Consider the following 18,146-nt stretch of genomic DNA (forward strand, 5'->3'; position numbering starts at 1 on the left):
TATCAGTTTTATCATGTCTTATCATATGTATTTACTGTGTTATTATAAGTGTCTTATTTTAACTTTCTACGTGGGGGGTGATCAGGTCTTGTCAGGCCCTGTTGTTCTGTTTCTTATTGTGATATGGCCTAAGGGCTAATCAATAAAATTACTACTACACTTCTATTTGAATTACTTCTAAGCTTGTTATTGTACTTATATTTGAATTATTATCTCATGTTTATTATTATATGTTTAAATCGATATGTTAATTGTTTAAATTCATATGTTATGTTTATTATTATATGTGTAATGTTGCATTGTATGCCATGGATTGTAAGCCATCTTGAGTGCCCCACTGGGGTGACAAGGGTGGGGTATACATGTAGTACAACAACAACAACAACAACAACAACAACAACAACAATAATAATGTCTAGACTGCTGTCTGACCCCTTTCTCTGCACATTCAAGGAAAACCACACAGATTCATGTGGGAATGGCGTTTTCCACCCTTAAAAGAGGCTTTGAGACACACAGTGACAAATACTTTTTGTGCTTTTCCTGGACCTTTTTTGCCCTGGGCAACGTCCTATGGGAAGCCATTTTGCTCTATGCAGGTAAGGTCAGGTAACACACCTGGATGTGAGGAGTGGACAAAATTCAAAGACAGTCCTGCATTTTCAGCAGAATCCGTTTGCTGTTAGTCAAATTGTTAGCATTCCTCATACATTGGAATAAATTATAGAATTACTAATAAAGTAGCAGTATGGAAGCCCTCCAGATGCAATTATCACAAAGTCCATCCATTTTAGGGGATTTGTACTCCAAAACCTAGAAAGTGCCAAGCTGTCTTATCTCTGAACAAGATGCTCCCTTCTCCTCTTTCCTTCTCAGAAGCAAGAGCGGGCGGTATTTTCAAAATCTTAGTTTTGAATACTGATTTGGGGACGGACAGACTAAGAAGGCATGACTACCTTGGAGTATCATGGAGAACCTTAACCACATATGAGTCGCCTGAGGGCTGAGAAAAGCGGTATATAAATAAAGTAAATAATAAATAAATATGGTGGTAGTTGGTTTTTAAAAGGAGTGCTGGATACGAATTTAAACACATTAAAATATCACAGATTTACAGTGTACAAAATAATATTACATGTAATATTTCTAATATTACAATATAATGGTATAGTACCATATAGCCATATATAATACTGATACTGTACTATGTTAATAATATAATATATATATAATATATTGTGTGTGTGTGTGTGTGTGTATGTGTATGTCTATCTATCTATCTCTCTGTCTTGTAAGCCGCTCTGAGTCTCCTTCGGGGTGAGAAGGGCGGCATATAAATGTGGCAAATAAATAAATAAATAAATTTTGACCTTCTCCATTCTCCACAGTAAGGGGGAAAAATCTCTCTCCAATCAAACAATGCAGAAGAAGACTGCTAAAGGTGTTACAGCATGGGATCTGAATAGAAGTATCCCTGCTGGAGTATTCATCACAGGTCCCAAGTACTATATATCTCCTTATCTATGTAGAATTGTCCTCCTAGTTGTGCATAAAACAGCAGGGCATGTTTGGCGCATACGTATGTTCTGTGATCCGCCCAGAGTCCCCTCCGGGGTGAGAAGGGCAGAATAGAAATACCGTAAATCAAGAAAGAAGTGGCCCTCGTGGCCTCCTTCGGCTCTATGGATCTTCTCTGGGGCTGGGTGAGCAACCATCACGGAATGCAAGGGCAAAGGCTGGCCCCATACCCTCTGCACTGGCCTAACCAGTTCCAGCCTCCAATTACCCTTCCCGCATGATGCAACCTGAATCAGAACATTTAACCCCGCTTCCTAACAAGACTAACTCTGTTTCTAGGTCACAGATTTTGCTTAATCCCTTACCAATGCAAAATATAATATTAATGGAGGGTTATTAGAATGTATTGTTGAAGGCTTCCATGGCCGGAATCACTGGGTTGTTGTAGGTTTTTTCGGGCTATATGGCCATGTTGTAGAGGCATTCTCTCCTGATGTTTCGCCTGCATCTATGGCAAGCATCCTCAGAGGTAGTGAGGTCTTTTGGAATTAGGAAAAAGGGTTTATATATCTGTGGAATGACCAAGGAGGACAAAGGACTCTTGTCTGCCGGAGCTAAGTGTGAATGTTTCAACTGACCACCTTGATTAGCATATGCAGACTCCTTCAGCCAGAGAAATCAGCCAGAGCAGAGCACCTGGTGAACCAACCTGGACACAGCATATTGTTTGAGAACACAGAAATGCTGAACCACTCTCACAACCACCATGTCAGAAGACACAGAGAAGCCATTGGAATACACAAGAAGCATGTGGACAATTTCAACAGAAAGGAAGAAACCATGAAAATGAACACAATCTGGCTACCAGTATTAAAAAACTCTAAAATTACAACAGCAAAACAACAGAGAGGAAACAATTAGGCACATCTAATCACCTCTCAACAAAAGTTTGCTCCAGGCACTGCCAGGCCATCAAATGCTAATCAAGGTGGTCAGTTGAAACATTCACACCTAGCTCCAGCAGACAAGAGTCCTTTGTCGCACCCTGGTCATTCCTCAGATATATAAACTCATTTTTCCTACTTCCAACAGACCTCACTACCTCTGAGGATGCTTGACACAGATGCAGGCGAAATGTCAGGAAAAAATGCCTCTAGAACATGGCCATATAGCCCGAAAAAACCTACAACAACCCGGTTGTTAGAATGTGCTTGCCAGGTAAAGGGCCAAATTTTGGAAGTGCCAGATATTTGCAAGGCATCTCTGAAGCAACCCACGTAGCTGGGATCTACCTTCTGAACCCCAATATACAGAAAAAGTATTCAACATATGTCAGTGTCAGTAAAGACATAGGACCCGTGTGGGCTGCTGTTTCTTTAAATCCATTTCTAGAATCTTCAGGCACAGAGATACGTACAAAACAGAAGATGAGCCGATGGAAAGCCAATGGGATCTTAAAGCTTCCTTCTGGCAACAGGGAATGAGAGAATGTTCTGCACCACTGAGGGTGTGGGGCTGTTGGGGTTTGCTTGGTTTTGCTTTTGTACAGTCAGCTGTACAAAAGTCTCTCAGAAGAAAATCAAGAATATCAAGAAACCTGCAACCTGTTGCGATCAGTTTGCATGACTCTGGCAGATAAAACTGTATCTTGAGACGCCCAAGGGCTGAGAAAAGCGGTATATAAATGAAGTAAATAATAATAATAATAAATAATATCTTGCCCATCATCCTGGGTAAATTCCATGTTTTGGCAAGGCACAACCTCGTGTGGAGACCTATTGGCACTACGGGAGTCTGACTATTATGGATCACACGTCTGTTTCGATAAGACTTCAGGCTTGATTTTAGGGTAATATTCTGCTGAATGATCAATAGAATCACAGAACCGGCCCTTGGACTGCCCATCAATTTAAGAGACACAAATTATGCACAACTGCTAGCACTAGATAATGGAGAAAGGCAGGGAGTTTCAGAAAAACCTCTACTTCTGCTTCATTGACTATTCTAAAGCCTTTGACTGTGTGGATCATAATCAATGGTGGCAAGTTCTTGGTGGGATGGGCATCCCAAGCCCCCTTCCCTCTCTCCTGAGGAATCTGACCAAGGACCAAGGAGCCACAGTCAGAACTGACCACGGAACAACAGACGGGTTCAAGATTGGGAAAGGCATCCGGCAAGGCTGCATCCTCTCACCCAACCTTTTCAACATGTATGCGGAACACATCATGGGAGGATGTGCGGGGCTTGAGGAATGCAAAGCTGGGGTGAAAATGGCTGGAAGAAACATTCACAACCTCAGATATGCAGATGACACCACCCTGATGGCCGAAAGCGAGGAGGAGCTGAGGAGCCTTCTCATCAAGGTGAAAGAAGAAAGCGCAAAAGCCGGGTTGCAGCTAAACAAAAAAAACCAAGATTGTGGCAACAAGAATGATTGACAACTGGGAAATAGAGGGAGAAAACGTGGAGGCCGTGACAGGGTTTGTATTTCTAGGCGCAAAGATGACTGCAGACGCAGACTGTGGCCAGGAAATCAGGAGACGCTTCCTTCTTCGAAGGAGAGCAAGGACCCATCTTGATAAAATAGTCAAGAGCAGAGACATCAGACTGGCAACCAAGATCCATTGCCTAGTCCAAGCCATGGTCTTCCCTGTAGTAGTCACCTACGGATGTGAGAGCTGGACCTTCGGGAAGGCCAAGCGGAGGAAGAGAGATGCTTTTGAGCTGTGGTGTTGGAGGAAAGTTCAGAGAGTGACTTGGACTGCCAGAAGATCCAACCAGTCCATCCTCCAGGAAAGAAAGCCTGGCTGCTCACTGGAGGGAAGGAGACGAGAGGGAAAGCTGAAGTACTTTGAATGCCACATCCTGAGGAGACAGCAAAGCCTAGAGAAGGGAATGATGCTGGGGAAAGGGGAAGGCAAAAGGAAGAGGGGCCGACCAAGGGCAAGGTGGATGGATGGCATCCTTGAAGGGACTGGACTGACCTTGAAGGAGCTGGGGGTGGTGACGGCCGACAGGGAGCTCTGGCGTGGGCTGGTCCATGAGGTCACGCAGAGTCGGAGACGACTGAACGAATGAACAACAACAACTATCACTGGCACAAATACATATGCTCCATTATTCTCCCTTGTTTTTGTTTCATGGTGGAATTTTCCCCCTGGATTGCAAGCGAAAACTGGAACTCGGGACAGTTGCCCCGTTTGGAAAAGGAAAAGGAAGAAGGGGCAAATGCCGTCTTGCTTACCTAGGCTGTGGCCATTCTTTGTGTAAAAGCAGGTGTTGTTGATGAGATTCACACAGCAGCCAATCACGTCGCCCGTAGTGAAGGTGGGGCCGTAGGGCTGCCCGGTCCCCGAGGAGCAGAAGGAGTGCCCGTCGTCACCGTGGTAGCCATAGGAATGCTTATCCCAACCTTCAGAGGAGAGAACATCAAGCGCACGTTTAGATGAGGACTGCGGTGAAAGCAGGGACAACAACAATGGAACGCAAGAACAGTATCGCACGGCACCCTCATAACGTTTTCAGAGTATTATTGGAAGATAGAGGATTGCTGAAACCAGGATAGAGACATCTAACAAGCTTCCATAGTCTCAAGCAAACTCTGGAGGTAGGCCAACAAGGATATCTTACGAGTGCTTAATTACAATGTTCAAAAGGTAGACGTAGGTTCTAGTCACATAAAAATTAAATATATCTGAAGATATCAACTGAATGAACAAACAGGGAAATATGCACAGAATTGTTCCTGGTAAAGAATCAGAATTATACAGAGATCATATTGGGGGAGGGGGGGGGGGGGTGTCTACAAATTGAATATATCATATATATTATTTATTTATTTATTTATTTGGCTTGTATACCGCCACTCCCAATTTGGCTCAGAGCGCTTTACAGCAGTAGATTAAAAACAATACAACCAACTTTAAAATACAATAAAACGTGAAACAGACACAGTCCCGAGTTATTCACTCATTGAAAGCTTGTCGGAAAAGAAAGGTTTTACAGGCTTTCCGAAAAGCAAGTCGCTCTCGGATGGTTCGGGTTTCAACCGGCAAGGCATTCCATAAAATAAGGGGCCACGATCGAGAAGGCCCTCTGCCTAGTAGAGGACAGATGGTAAGTCCGGATGTTGGGGACTTCAAGCAAATTTTGGTCTCTGGACCGAAGTAATCTCTGGGGTTGGTAGGGGGATAAGCGGGCCCTCAGGTACGCCGGCCCCAGACCATAGAAGGCCTGAAAGGTGAGTACCAGCACCTTGAAAGTGATCTGGTACTCAATTGGAAGCCAGTGCAGCTGTTGGAGAATTGGGGTGATACGACACCTGGCCGGCACCCCAGCAAGAAGACGAGCTGCCGCATTTTGCACCAGCTTCAGTTTCCGGATCACTGACAAAGGGAGGCCAATGTAGACGGCTCACTCCGATCATCTGGGGAGGCCCTGCTCGTGATCCCACCCACGTCGCAAGCGCGCTTGGTGGGGACACGGGACAGGGCCTTCTCTGTGGCGGCCCCCCGACTTTGGAATGCCCTTCCAAAAGATCTCCGACAGGCCCCCACTTTAGCAGTTTTCAGAAGGAACCTAAAAACCTGGCTGTTCCAATGTGCCTTCTCAGATTAGGAATTCCCCCATCCCAAGTCCTAGAAGCACTTTAGCACAACCGATGTTACTGCACACCGCACCTTTTAATCCATGTTCCTCCTGCCATTTCAGCATTTTAACCCTGTACCCCATTGCGCCGGCCGAACCAGTTTTAATAGTGTCTTGATGTAGTTATTGTTGTTATTTTGCTTAATTGTTTTGATTTGCTTGTTTATTATTGTGTTATGTTCTGTTGTATTGTGTTTTGAGGCTCCTGGCCTATGTAAGCCGCATCGAGTCCTGCGGGAGATGCTAGCGGGGTACAAATAAAGTTAATAATAATAATAATAATAATAATAATAATAATAATACAGTAGTCAAGCCTCGAGATGACCGTCGCCTGGATCACCAAAGCCAGGTTGTTCCTAGATAGGAAGGGAGCCAGTCGCCTAGCCTGACGAAGATGGAAAAATGCAAATCTGCTCACAGCAGAGACCTGGGCCTCCATTGTGAGCAGCAGTGGTTCCAATAAGACACCAAGAAGACTCTTGACAGAAGGTGATGGACGTAGTGTCTCGCCATCCAGGGTAGGCAGCTGGATCTCCTTCCCACCCGGACGGCTGGGTTCACCCTCAACCTGCTGGCACGCAACCATCCAGTCACGGCCTCCAGGCACTGATGGAAATTTTCGGGTATAGAGTCCGGCCGTATAAACCAAGTTTTTTAGTCCTTTTTGGGGGGGCTGAAAAAGCTGCTCTCGGCTTATACGCAGGTCAAAGTTATTTATTATTTTACTCTGTTATTATTATTGTTTTTATTACATTTATTATTTTAGTCTCATTTTTATTATTAATTTTACTCTATTATTATTACATTTATTATTTCACTCTATTATTATCATTACATTTATTATTTCACTCTATTATTATCATTACATTTATTATTTCACTCTATTATTATCATTACATTTATTATTTTACTCTATTATTGCTGTTGTGGTTACATTTACGTTATTTTACTCTATTATTATTTTTATTACATGTATTATTTTACTCTCTTTATTATTATTATTGGAAGGATACATAAGCACATTTACATTGAGAAAGGATAGAATAATTGTTTAATCAGTTGGACAGCTTTATCTTAAATTACAGTTTTATGTCAATTCTCAAAAACATCGAACCTCCTGATGCCTCAAGTAATGTAATTTTATGGGTATCTATTTTTATTTTGGAATTTACCCGTAGCTGCTGCATTTCCCACCCTCGGCTTAGACTCGAGTCAATGCGTTTTCCCATCTTTTTTGTGGTAAGGCCTTGGCTTATATTCGGGTTGGCTCATACCCGAGTATATACGGTATATCTCTATGATTTACCCAAAATCTACTGAGAGCATTAATAAAGAAACAGGGAATAATTAACACCCCCTTACCAACAATATGAAAATAATTTTGAACGTATTTCCCCATTGTGAACAAGGAGCATTTTGATTTTCCCTATTTCACTTTATGGCAATTATTTTCAAAAATAATGTTCTGATTGAACATGAAAAAGTAAATGAAGTAAGCCATCACGGACCCCTATTATCCAGTTATCACCCTGTTTCTTGGCTAATATCTATGACTGTTGAATTGGCTTTTTTGTACAACAATATCCCCTCATTCTCTATGCATTTTCTCACTTCTACACAGCATCCCCTTTCTTTCCTCCCAGGTTTATGTGTGTTGTACACTTTCTTACATTTCTTGCATGCTGGTTGCTGTCAACGACTTAAATCTAGACATAGTTTTCTAAGATCTACAGAGACACTCGCTGGAACACCTCAGCAAGCAAGAGTCCAAAAGTGGCAGGCTCAAACCCAGCACCTCAACCAATGGCTGATACCAAATGAGAGACTCCCCGCTGGGTACACAGAAGAAGACTGGGCGACTTGGAAGGCGCTGAACAGACTGTGCTCTGGCACCACGAGATGCAGAGCCAACCTTCAGAAATGGGGCTACAAAGTGGAATCCTCGACATGCGAGTGTGGAGAGGAGCAAACCACTGACCACCTGCTGCAATGCAACCTGAGCCCTGCTACATGCACCATGGAGGACCTTCTTGAGGCAACACCAGAAGCACTCCAAGGGGCCAGAGACTGGTCAAAGGACATTTAACCACCTACCAAACTCATAAGTTTTGTATTTTTCTATTTGTTTGCTTTGTTCTGTTAGAAATGTAATATAATGGACTGGTTGCTCTGACACGACAAATAAATAAATAAATCCTTTCTCACATGCTCTGGGACCATGTTCTTCCCTTCTGCAAAGGATGTGAAGTGCTAGAAGAGCGCAAGAGCGCACGTTGTGCCTACGAAACGGCAGCATCCTGGCTGTATCATGAAATGCCCTCAAGTGACCCTGTCTTAGGTCGTGAAGTCCGTGTGCCCGACTCTGCTTGTTGCTAGAATAGCTCAGAGAGTCATCCCCACCACCACCATCATATAAAGGCTGAAAGGATCTTCTACTGAACGTTCTGGGTTTGGGAGGAATTGTATACACGTGTGAACATGACATATTCTAGCTGCCCCTTTCTCTACTGGGATTGTTCTAACTAAAGAGCCTGAAACAGTTTTTGGTCCCATTGCATATGAAAAGGATCCATTCAGCACACCATCAGGAGATGATGAGGTGATCTTCTACAGTGAATGGATTTCCAGGAGTAAAATGCAGAATCCGTGTGCAATCATGACAGGTCACAACCGATGAGGTTCCGTTGAGAGTCACCTGACAAATCCCACGGAGAAGAAGAAGAGCCGTGGAGTGGAAAGAGACCACATGAGCCAGGCTTATCTTTATCAAACCAGCATTCATTGCACAAGGTATGGCCAGAAAAACAAGCAAAATTCACCTTCTCTAACACTTGACATGGATTATTTTTGGCACCAGAGATGCCTCTATAATCTATATAAATAAGAATGTAATGTTTAGGTTCTTGTGGGTTTTTTCGTGCTATAGAGCCATGTTCTAGAGGCATTCTCTCCTGACGTTTCGCCTGCATCTATGGCAAGCATCCTCAGAGGTAGTGAGGTCTGTTGGAACTAGGAAAATGGGTTTATATATCTGTGGAAAGATAATAATAATAATAATAGTAGGTTCTTGTGGGTTTTTTCGGGCTATAGAGCCATGTTCTAGAGGCATTTCTCCTGACGTTTCGCCTGCCTCTATGGCAAGCATCCTCAGAGGTAGCAAGAGGCAAGCATCCTCACTACCTCTGAGGATGCTTGCCATAGATGCAGGCGAAACGTCAGGAGAAATGCCTCTAGAACATAGCCCTATAGCCCGAAAAAACCCACAAGAACCTAGTGATTCCAGCCATGAAAGCCTTCGACAATACAATGTAATGTTTGTGGGATTAACATAACTCACAAACCACTGGACGAATTGACACCAAATTTGGACACAATGCACCTCTCAGGCCAACAAGTGACCATCACTCATAAAAACAATGAAAAACACAGCAGAAGAGACTTAAAAAGCCAAAAAAGAAAAAAAATACATTACAACGCATGCGCAAAACCACATATATGTATGCAAACACACCAATACACAAATATATACACACACAAAACACATACACACAGACTGGGCCACAGCAACGTGTGGCAGGGGACAGCTACTGTAATATAAATATATAATTATAATATCATATTATTTTTATTAGTATTATATTGAATTACATTATAATATTATAAATATTATATGTATATACATATATTACATTACATTACATTATTAGAACAGGAGCAGGGCGCAGGGAGCATACAACTCCTCTGCTGTACCAGCTCCACTGGCTGCCGATTAGCTACCGAGCCCAATTCAAAGTGCTGGCTTTGACCTTTAAAGCCCTAAACGGTTCTGGCCCTACATACCTATCCAAACGCATCTCGCCCTATCAGCCCACCAGGACCCTAAGATCTTCGGGAGAGGCCCTTCTCTCCATCCCGCCTGCTTCACAGGTGCGGCTCGCGGGTACGAGAGATAGGGCCTTTTCTGTGGTGGCCCCGCGGTTTTGGAATGCCCTCCCTACTGAAATAAGATCAGCCACCTCGCTAATGGCATTTCGGAAAAAACTGAAAACCTGGATGTTCCAGCAAGTTTTCGGCTAACCCGACCTGATGATGCTTGATCATGGATTAGCAATCTCGGACAACGAATTTGGATTGTGACTTTAATTATGAGATGTTCTGGTCTGTATTGGTGGCCCAATACTTTTATGTATGTATATGTATGTATTTTATATTTTAACTTTATATTTGTAATTGGAATATTGTAGTTTTAAATATGCTGTAAACCGCAATGAGTCGCCGTATAGGCTGAGATATTAGCGGTATATAAGCGTACCAAATAAATAAATAAATAAATAAATAGGAGACAAGGTGGAGACAAGGTGGAACTTTATGGCTTAGCTTCAAATGCAGACGGCATGTGTCCCTCCAAGCACGTTATACTTTCAGGTCTGCTCGTATGTCTTCCACAAACGCCACTCTCACCTGTTCGTCCAGGCCTCGGCACTACTTCCAATTTTAATTTTTACATTTGGCCTTCCCACAGTTTTTACTGTATGTTGTCTTATTGATAATGTTATATGTTTATTGTTTATGTTTATTTTAATTGCTTGTATTGTTGTGATTGTTGCCTGTATTGTTGTTTTTGGGCTCGGCCTCATGTAAGCTCACTCCTGGGGGAAATCAGGGCATCATCATCCCTCCTCGCCTTTAGGAGGAGGGTGAAGACGTGGTTATGGGTCCAGGCCTGTGGGCACTCTGGCAATTAAATTAGACAATCAGGCGAGCAAGAATAACAGGACTGATGAAATGGAACGAAAAACTAGATCTATGAGTTAGCGAACCATGTAAGAGGTGAAATTGGGTTTGTATTGGTTTTATTGATTTTATTGATTTTATGGTTATAATGCATGAACTGTGGTTAACTGTGAATTGATGTAATTTTGTGTATGATTGTTTTATGATGCAGGCATTAAAGTGTGCCTTGCCTTTGTAAGCCGCCCTGAGTCCCCTTCGGGGTGAGAAGGGCGGGGTAAAAGAACCCCAAATAAATAATAATAAATAAGCCACACCGAGTCCCTTGGGGAGATGGTAGCGGGGTACAAATAAATTATTATTATTATTATTATTATTATTATTATTAATTATTTATGTATTTACTTTGCTTCTATACGGATGTATCTCAAGCCCGAAGGCGACTCACGGCGGTTCACAAACAGTAAAAACAGTAGAAACAGCAGTGGTTCCATACAACATAGAACAATTGACTTAACACATTATCCATAAATTACCAATAAGCCATTACAATGCACAATTATTACGAAAAACAACCGTACCCAATCTTCTCATCATCCAAGCGTAGTCCAGGTTCGTCGTCCATTGTTCCATTCCTATGTTCCATTACCAGATTGCACTAAATTACTCAAACGCCTGCACAAACATCCAGGTCTTCACCTTTTTGCGGAATACCATTAGAGACGGTGCTAGTCTAATGTCCGTAGGAAGGGCAATCCACAGCCGAGGAGCCACCACCGAGAAGGCCCTATCTCTCGTCCCCGCCAGCCGAGCTTGAGAAGCAGGCGGGATCGAGAGCAGGGTCTCCCCGGAAGATCTCAAACTCCTGGTACATTCCAGTGTTCATTAACCAATCATTGCACTAATTATTCAAACGCCTGCTCAATGGAAGATCTCAAACTCCTGTTCCCCCGGGACAGCATGGCCACTCATAGGGGGGTTCCTAAAGGTCTATTTTTCCTAGTAGGTAGGTGCTGACATAGCACAAGATCCCAGCCTTCCTCCCCTTCTCCTATTCTATGTCTCTCTGGCTTGCGTTTGAGAAGCAAAGAAAGAGAGAGAAAGTGCCCCAAAGTGCCATTAAACAAGTGTGTTTTTCAATCGAGAGAAAAATCCCTGAGTGTGTTGAAACAACTGCTCGTTTCCTCTGGCCGTTGCCTTCAGCGCTTTCTGGTTCCTGCTGCTTGCCAAGAAACATATCCGGAATAAGTACTCGCGTCCCATTGGAAGGCTGATGGATCCTGAAAGGATCGATTTCCGTGGCTGCAGAAAAGGCCTCTTGGCTCTAATAGAAGCCCCTTGTAGTCACAAAACGAGCTGTTGTCGAGCTTCCAGAAAGTGTGTGCTTGGCCCCATGCAACAGGCATTTTTTCCATCTCTCTTAATGTAAACCCCAGATTCCAGTCCAGGAGGAACTGAAGCATCATGTTACGCTAACCACAGACAGAGCATCATGGACTAAATATATTCCACAGGCGCTCACGGGCGAGCCAAGCAGCCAGGTCTCACTCACTCCATGAGGAAAGCGACCAAAATAACCACCCCGTGAGACGACGGACATGTCCAGGACAAAGAGTCCTGGCAATATTAATCCAAACCGTGAGGAAATTGCTTTGTGTTCCCTAAGCAACAATTCCTCCCCGGGGATTCCCCGGAGGACTTAAATTCCATCTGCTTACGCTGAAGCTAGTTTATGTATGGCTAAATCTATGTAATGAAAAGTGGAATTTGGCAAACCATATGGCGGCCTGAGTGATGCTATTTCTCTTTGGCAAGCAGCACATCTCAGAGCAGCGCTGCCGTTATGTCATGCGGTCAGAAGGCAAAGGCTTCCTTCTTGCTTCAAGAAATGAGCTGCAAAACACACTCCACCATCTCAGGGAGTCTACAGGCGGCTTCCAAAAGTCTTGCCCAGGCTCGTGACAGGATGAGCATCTCTTTGTGATATGTCACACACTGCCCCAAGTCTTGTCAACACCTTGATCTAGACTGACTCAGAGGACGTTCAGCCAACATCTCCACCTGGAAACAACTTCTCCCTTCCTTGTTCCGAGTGAGAAGACACAGAGTGACCTACTTCATCCTGAAAGCCGCAATCATCTAATTTAAGAAAGATGAACAACATCAGGCATTTGCAACAGGAGTTTCTGCAGGGAACACCCATATGACAACTCAGCAAGGAATCCCCAGCATTTTCCGGGCCTGCTTGACCACCACACCCTTTTGGAAGTCACCTATCATAGAATCAAAGAGTTGGAAGAGACCTCCTGGGCCATCCAGTCCAACCCCATTCTGCCAAGAAGCAGGAATATTGTATTCAAAGCACCCCTGACAGATGGCCATCCAGCCTCTGTTCAAAAGCTTCCAAAGAAGGAGCCTCCACCACACTCTCTCCGGGGCAGAGAGTCCCACTGCTGAACGGCTCTCACAGTCAGGAAGTTCTTCCTCGTGTTCAGATGGAATCTCCTCTCTTGGAGTTTGAAGCCATTGCTCCATTGCGTCCTAGTCTCCAAGGAAGCAGAAAACAAGCTTGCTCCCTCCTCTCTGTGGCTTCCTTTCACATATTTATACATGGCTATCATATCTCCTCAACCTGTGGAGAGGGCTTGGATGGTGCCTTGCACCACCTCTCCACCAATGGCCTCTGGACCCTGAACGGTTCTCATTTTCAGATCAGGGCAGTACGAGGAAAATAGGATACATTTCTGTGTACGAACCCACACGATCGCTCCGATCATCTGGAGAGGCCCTGCTCATGCTCTCACCTCTGTCGCAGGTGCGACTGGTGGGGATGAGGGAGAGGGCCTTCTTAGTGGTGGCCCCTCGTCTCTGGAATTCACTCCCTAAGGATAGTAGGCACGCCCCAACTTTGGCAGTCTTTAGGAGGCGTCTGAAAACGTGGTTATTCCAATGTGCCTTTCCAGAATAAGAAACTCCCAGCAATCTGTCCTTAAATGCACTTTATTAATGACCTAGGATTGTTTGCACGCCCATCACTTTCTGAAAATCCTATCTTAATCATATTTTACCTGCCATGTCCAGCATATTTTAAATTTTAAATTATTACATTTGGCCCAGCCATAAGTTTTTAAACTTAAATAAGTTTTAAAGTTTTTAAATGTTGTCGTGCTATTGTTAATGTTTATTGCTTATTTACCTATCTGACCGCATCTCTGCCTATGAACCCACCAGGAGTTTGAGATCTTCCGGGGAGACCCTGCTCTCGATCCCGCCTGCTTCTCAAGCTCGGCTGGAGGGGACGAGGGATAGGGCCTTCTCGGTGGTGGCTCCTCGGCTGTGGAACGCCCTTCCTACGGACATTAGACTAGCACCATCTCTAATGGTATTCCGCAAAAAGGTGAAGACCTGGATGTTTGAGCAGGCGTTCGAATAATTAGTGCAATGATTGGTTAATGAACACTGGAATGGAACAATGGATGACGAATCTGGATCATGTTTTTGATGATGAGACGACAGTGAATGGGTTTTGTAGTAACTGTTTATTAATTGTGTAATGTGTGAGGTTGTTAACTGTTTCTATACTGTAGCACTGAATTTTTGCTGTTCGTATTTGTTGTGAACCGCTGTGAGTCGCCTTCGGGCTGAGAACAGCCATATAGAAGTAAAGTAAATAAATAAAATAAATAAATAAATTCTGTTATGAATTTTATTTACTGTTTGTATTATTGTTGTTTTTGCTTTTATTGTTGCTGTGTTCTGGGCTCGGACTCATGTAAGCCGCACCGAGTCCCTTGGGGAGATGGTAGCAGGGTACAAATAAAGTATTATTATTATTATTATTATTATTATTATTATTATTATACACCATTTGAGAAATAGCAGTACAGTTATAAACCAAATATAGAGTCACAGTGAGCCCAATTCACAATGGGTGCCATTGCTGCTGTTGCACTCCAGCGAAGGAAACAGGGCCCTCTTGTCATTAACACCCCCACACCTTGGTTTAGGAAAAATACAATCCCCTTTTATTGAATGAAGAACATAAAATAGATAGAAGTCCAAAGGTAAAGAAGTAAAAATGAAACAGCAAACAGCCATGTCCAGAAAGCTTGCAGAAAATCCAAAACAGTAATATCCAGAAAACTCTCAATAGAAATCCATGAACAGAGTAGCCCTTGCTAAATCTCACTTGAAGCCAAAAATTCCCTTGGAGACCAGGCCACTGGAAACTGGAAAACCCTGGAGCTTTGTACTTGAAACTAAACGATGCTTGGTCTGAGGAAGTCCCCCTCACGGCCACTCTTAAATCCCAGAAACTGATTCCGGCCAACTCTAATATTTGGTTTCAGTTGTCGGATTCTCTCGGACCTACGTAAACATTGAGTCTCCCTGCGGTTCTGGCTTATCTCTAAACTGCGGCTATTATCGTTGACCCAACCAGGTGTCAAGTTATCTTGCAAGCTCGGGCCAGAAGCAGAAGGGAGTGAATTTTCTTTCCTTGGACTGACAGGAATTTTCTCATGAGAACTTGGCTTTTCCCTTGAAGCCTCTAAATCAAAGCCTGAAGGATTTTTACTGCCCAAAGTGTCTCCATCTTGAGCCTCGGCCTCATTGATCACTTCAGATTCGCTGTCCAAACTGGGCCCATCAACGTTTACATTGGAAGGCGCTGAACAGACTGCGCTCGGGCACCACGAGATGCAGAGCCAACCTTCAGAAATGGGGCTACAAAGTACTGTAGAATCCTCGACATGCGAGTGTGGAGAAGAGCAAACCACTGACCACCTGCTGCAATGCACCCTGAGCCCTGCCACATGATGCACCATGGAGGACCTTCTTGCAGCAACACCAGAAGCACTCCAAGTGGCCAGATACTGGTCAAAGGACATTTAACCACCTACCAAACTCACAAGTTGTGTATTTTTCTGTTTGTTTGCTTTGTTCTGTTAGAAATGTAATATAATGGACTGGTTGCTCTGACACGACAAAACAAAAAAAAACCAAAACATCAATATTATCAACGTTTACATCAATATTATCATCATTACATCAATATTATCCACATTAGACAACACAATCAAAGATTCAGGCTCAAGTTCACACACAGGCTGAGTCCCAACAGTTGCTTTCTATCACTACCAAAAGTGTCTGAGAAGAAAATCCCCAGCGAGGGAATTTCTGGGTTGTTGTAAGTATTTCAGGATGGATGGCCATGTTCCAGAAGCATTGTTCTTCTTAATCAGAGGGAAATTCTGTTGTGGTAGGAAGGAGGGGGCTATACAGAGAGTACATAAAACACCATTCCCTACCCTAGCGCTCTCCAGATATTCTGCGCTACAACTCCCAAACTGCCTAACAGTTAGCCAGGTGTTGCAACTAGTCATTAGTTTGACCATTCAGTGATGGGATATTATTGTTCAGCATAATTTTGAAAGATGGTATTAAAAGCCTAATCATATGGAAGTGCTATCCTCCCAACACCATCTGTTGTAGTTCAGCGTGTTGACGGAGTTGCTACTCCTAGTAGCAGAGTGGAAAGGTCTACTTTGGAGTCGGAGGGAGAACAGCACTGTCAGCGCATCATTATGGATCCAAGTGATACTGACACGTTTCCAGGCTTCTCCGATTGTGAGATGGGGGATGGGGAAGTAAGCAGAGGTGTAAAAAGGGCTGCTCGTGAGCCAGAGTCTGAGGGGGAATTACAAAGGAAGAGTATTCAGGAAATACTTAGTGCACCAACTGACGAGGAAGACTTTCTGGGATTTGAGAGGCGTTCTGGGTCTGGGAGGAGGAGGAATTGGATCCGTGTGCAGCAAATAAGGGACATCTGTAATCAGCCCACCTCTAGCAAGGAGTTTGAGGGGTTCACTGGGGACTGGCAGCCAGGTGACTCTTGGCAGGATCTGAACCCTGACAGTAATTGGCAGAGGTGGAGGGATGGGCACTCAGCTGCAGGCTTGGGGGCAGCTGATAGTGATGACGAGAGGGTGGGGAGCTCATCAAGCTCTGAGGAAGAACTTTGAGATAAAAGGGGGTTCAGTTTGGACTGTACTTCGCAGAAGGCAAAGTGTCTTTATAGGACATAATTCTTTGTGCTGCCAACTTTCTACCTTGGGTCCTGGGTTACAGCTTCGTGTGTTCCTGTACTCCTGTTTCCTCGAGATTCCAGCATTCCAGCCTTGTTTACCAACGGATTGACCACGGACTGGTTTGACTACGCTTTTGGCTTTACTGGACTTTGGACTTTAATATCTTTGTGACTGAAACATTTCTTAGTTTTGAAACCACGTTTTTCCTGCTTCTGGGACTGTGTTTTGATACCATTTTGATTTTCAAGCAGTTTGCTTCAGTTTTTGTTTAACCCGGATTATAAGGCAGCATTATAATCCAGATTATATTTTTGTTTCTTGAAACAACTTCTTTTTGATGCCAAATCACTCCTGAGACCCTTAGCACTGGAGTTAAGTGCTTTGCAGGTCTGTTTGTATGCAATAAAGCTGTGTTTGAACCTTATCTTGTGTCTGGCATTGTTTAAAGGCTTCTGGGTCTTGACACCATCTTCACACAAACCCCAATGTCTAGTTCCATTGCCATCACGGAGAGAAGGCCCAGACAAAATGAACCTGAGAGCAGAGTCCCCCAATCTAGTACCCTCACATTGTTTTGAAATACAGCCTCTGCAATTCCTCACTGGACCAGCTTTGGCTGCCGGGAGGTGTAAGCCATAGCTTCTGGGGAATGCTAGGTCAGGGACAAGCTGGTTGCCTATCCCTGAAACATTTTGAAGAAGGAATCAACCTTCACACAACGTAGAAGGAAACAGAAAGAATACTGGGATACCTATCTGTACTAAATACTGCACTCACCTTTCAACAGATCAGGTGACAGTCCACAGTTGAATGAAACTAGACCACAACAAAAGATACACTGCATGTTTCAGATGAAATAGGTAGATGGTTCACAATAGTATTGCAGCTGTTGTTGACCTGCAATTCCTGACCCCCCTGATCAGCACATGAGAAAGAACGCTGGAAGCTTCAGTCAAAAACATCTATATAATGGCTATTTAATCACTCACTCCTAGTTTCCAAGAATAACAGTAAAAAAAACCCCAAAGTTTCAAGTTTTAAGTATCAACAAAGAAAAAAGCTAAAGCTTATCATAACATTCATAGAATCATAGAATCAAAGAGCTGGAAGAGACCTCATGGGCCATCCAGTCCAACCCCATTCTGCCAAGAAGCAGGAATA

At 43.7% G+C, this 18,146-nt stretch overlaps 1 protein-coding gene across 2 annotated transcripts in view; it reads right to left on the bottom strand.

Annotated features, from left to right (window-relative positions):
- RANBP10 (RAN binding protein 10) overlaps positions 1 to 18,146 on the bottom strand; it is a 54,214-nt gene that overhangs the window by 18,737 nt on the left and 17,331 nt on the right. For both annotated transcript variants that reach the window (XM_060787824.2, XM_060787823.2), the window contains exon 4: positions 4,763 to 4,930. In XM_060787824.2, coding sequence (XP_060643807.2) covers positions 4,763 to 4,930 — 168 coding nt within the window. The remainder of the gene's footprint in view (positions 1 to 4,762; positions 4,931 to 18,146) is intronic.

The sequence above is a fragment of the Anolis sagrei genome, chromosome 8, assembly GCF_037176765.1.
Source record: "Anolis sagrei isolate rAnoSag1 chromosome 8, rAnoSag1.mat, whole genome shotgun sequence".
In the NCBI taxonomy this organism is placed as follows: domain Eukaryota; kingdom Metazoa; phylum Chordata; class Lepidosauria; order Squamata; family Dactyloidae; genus Anolis; species Anolis sagrei.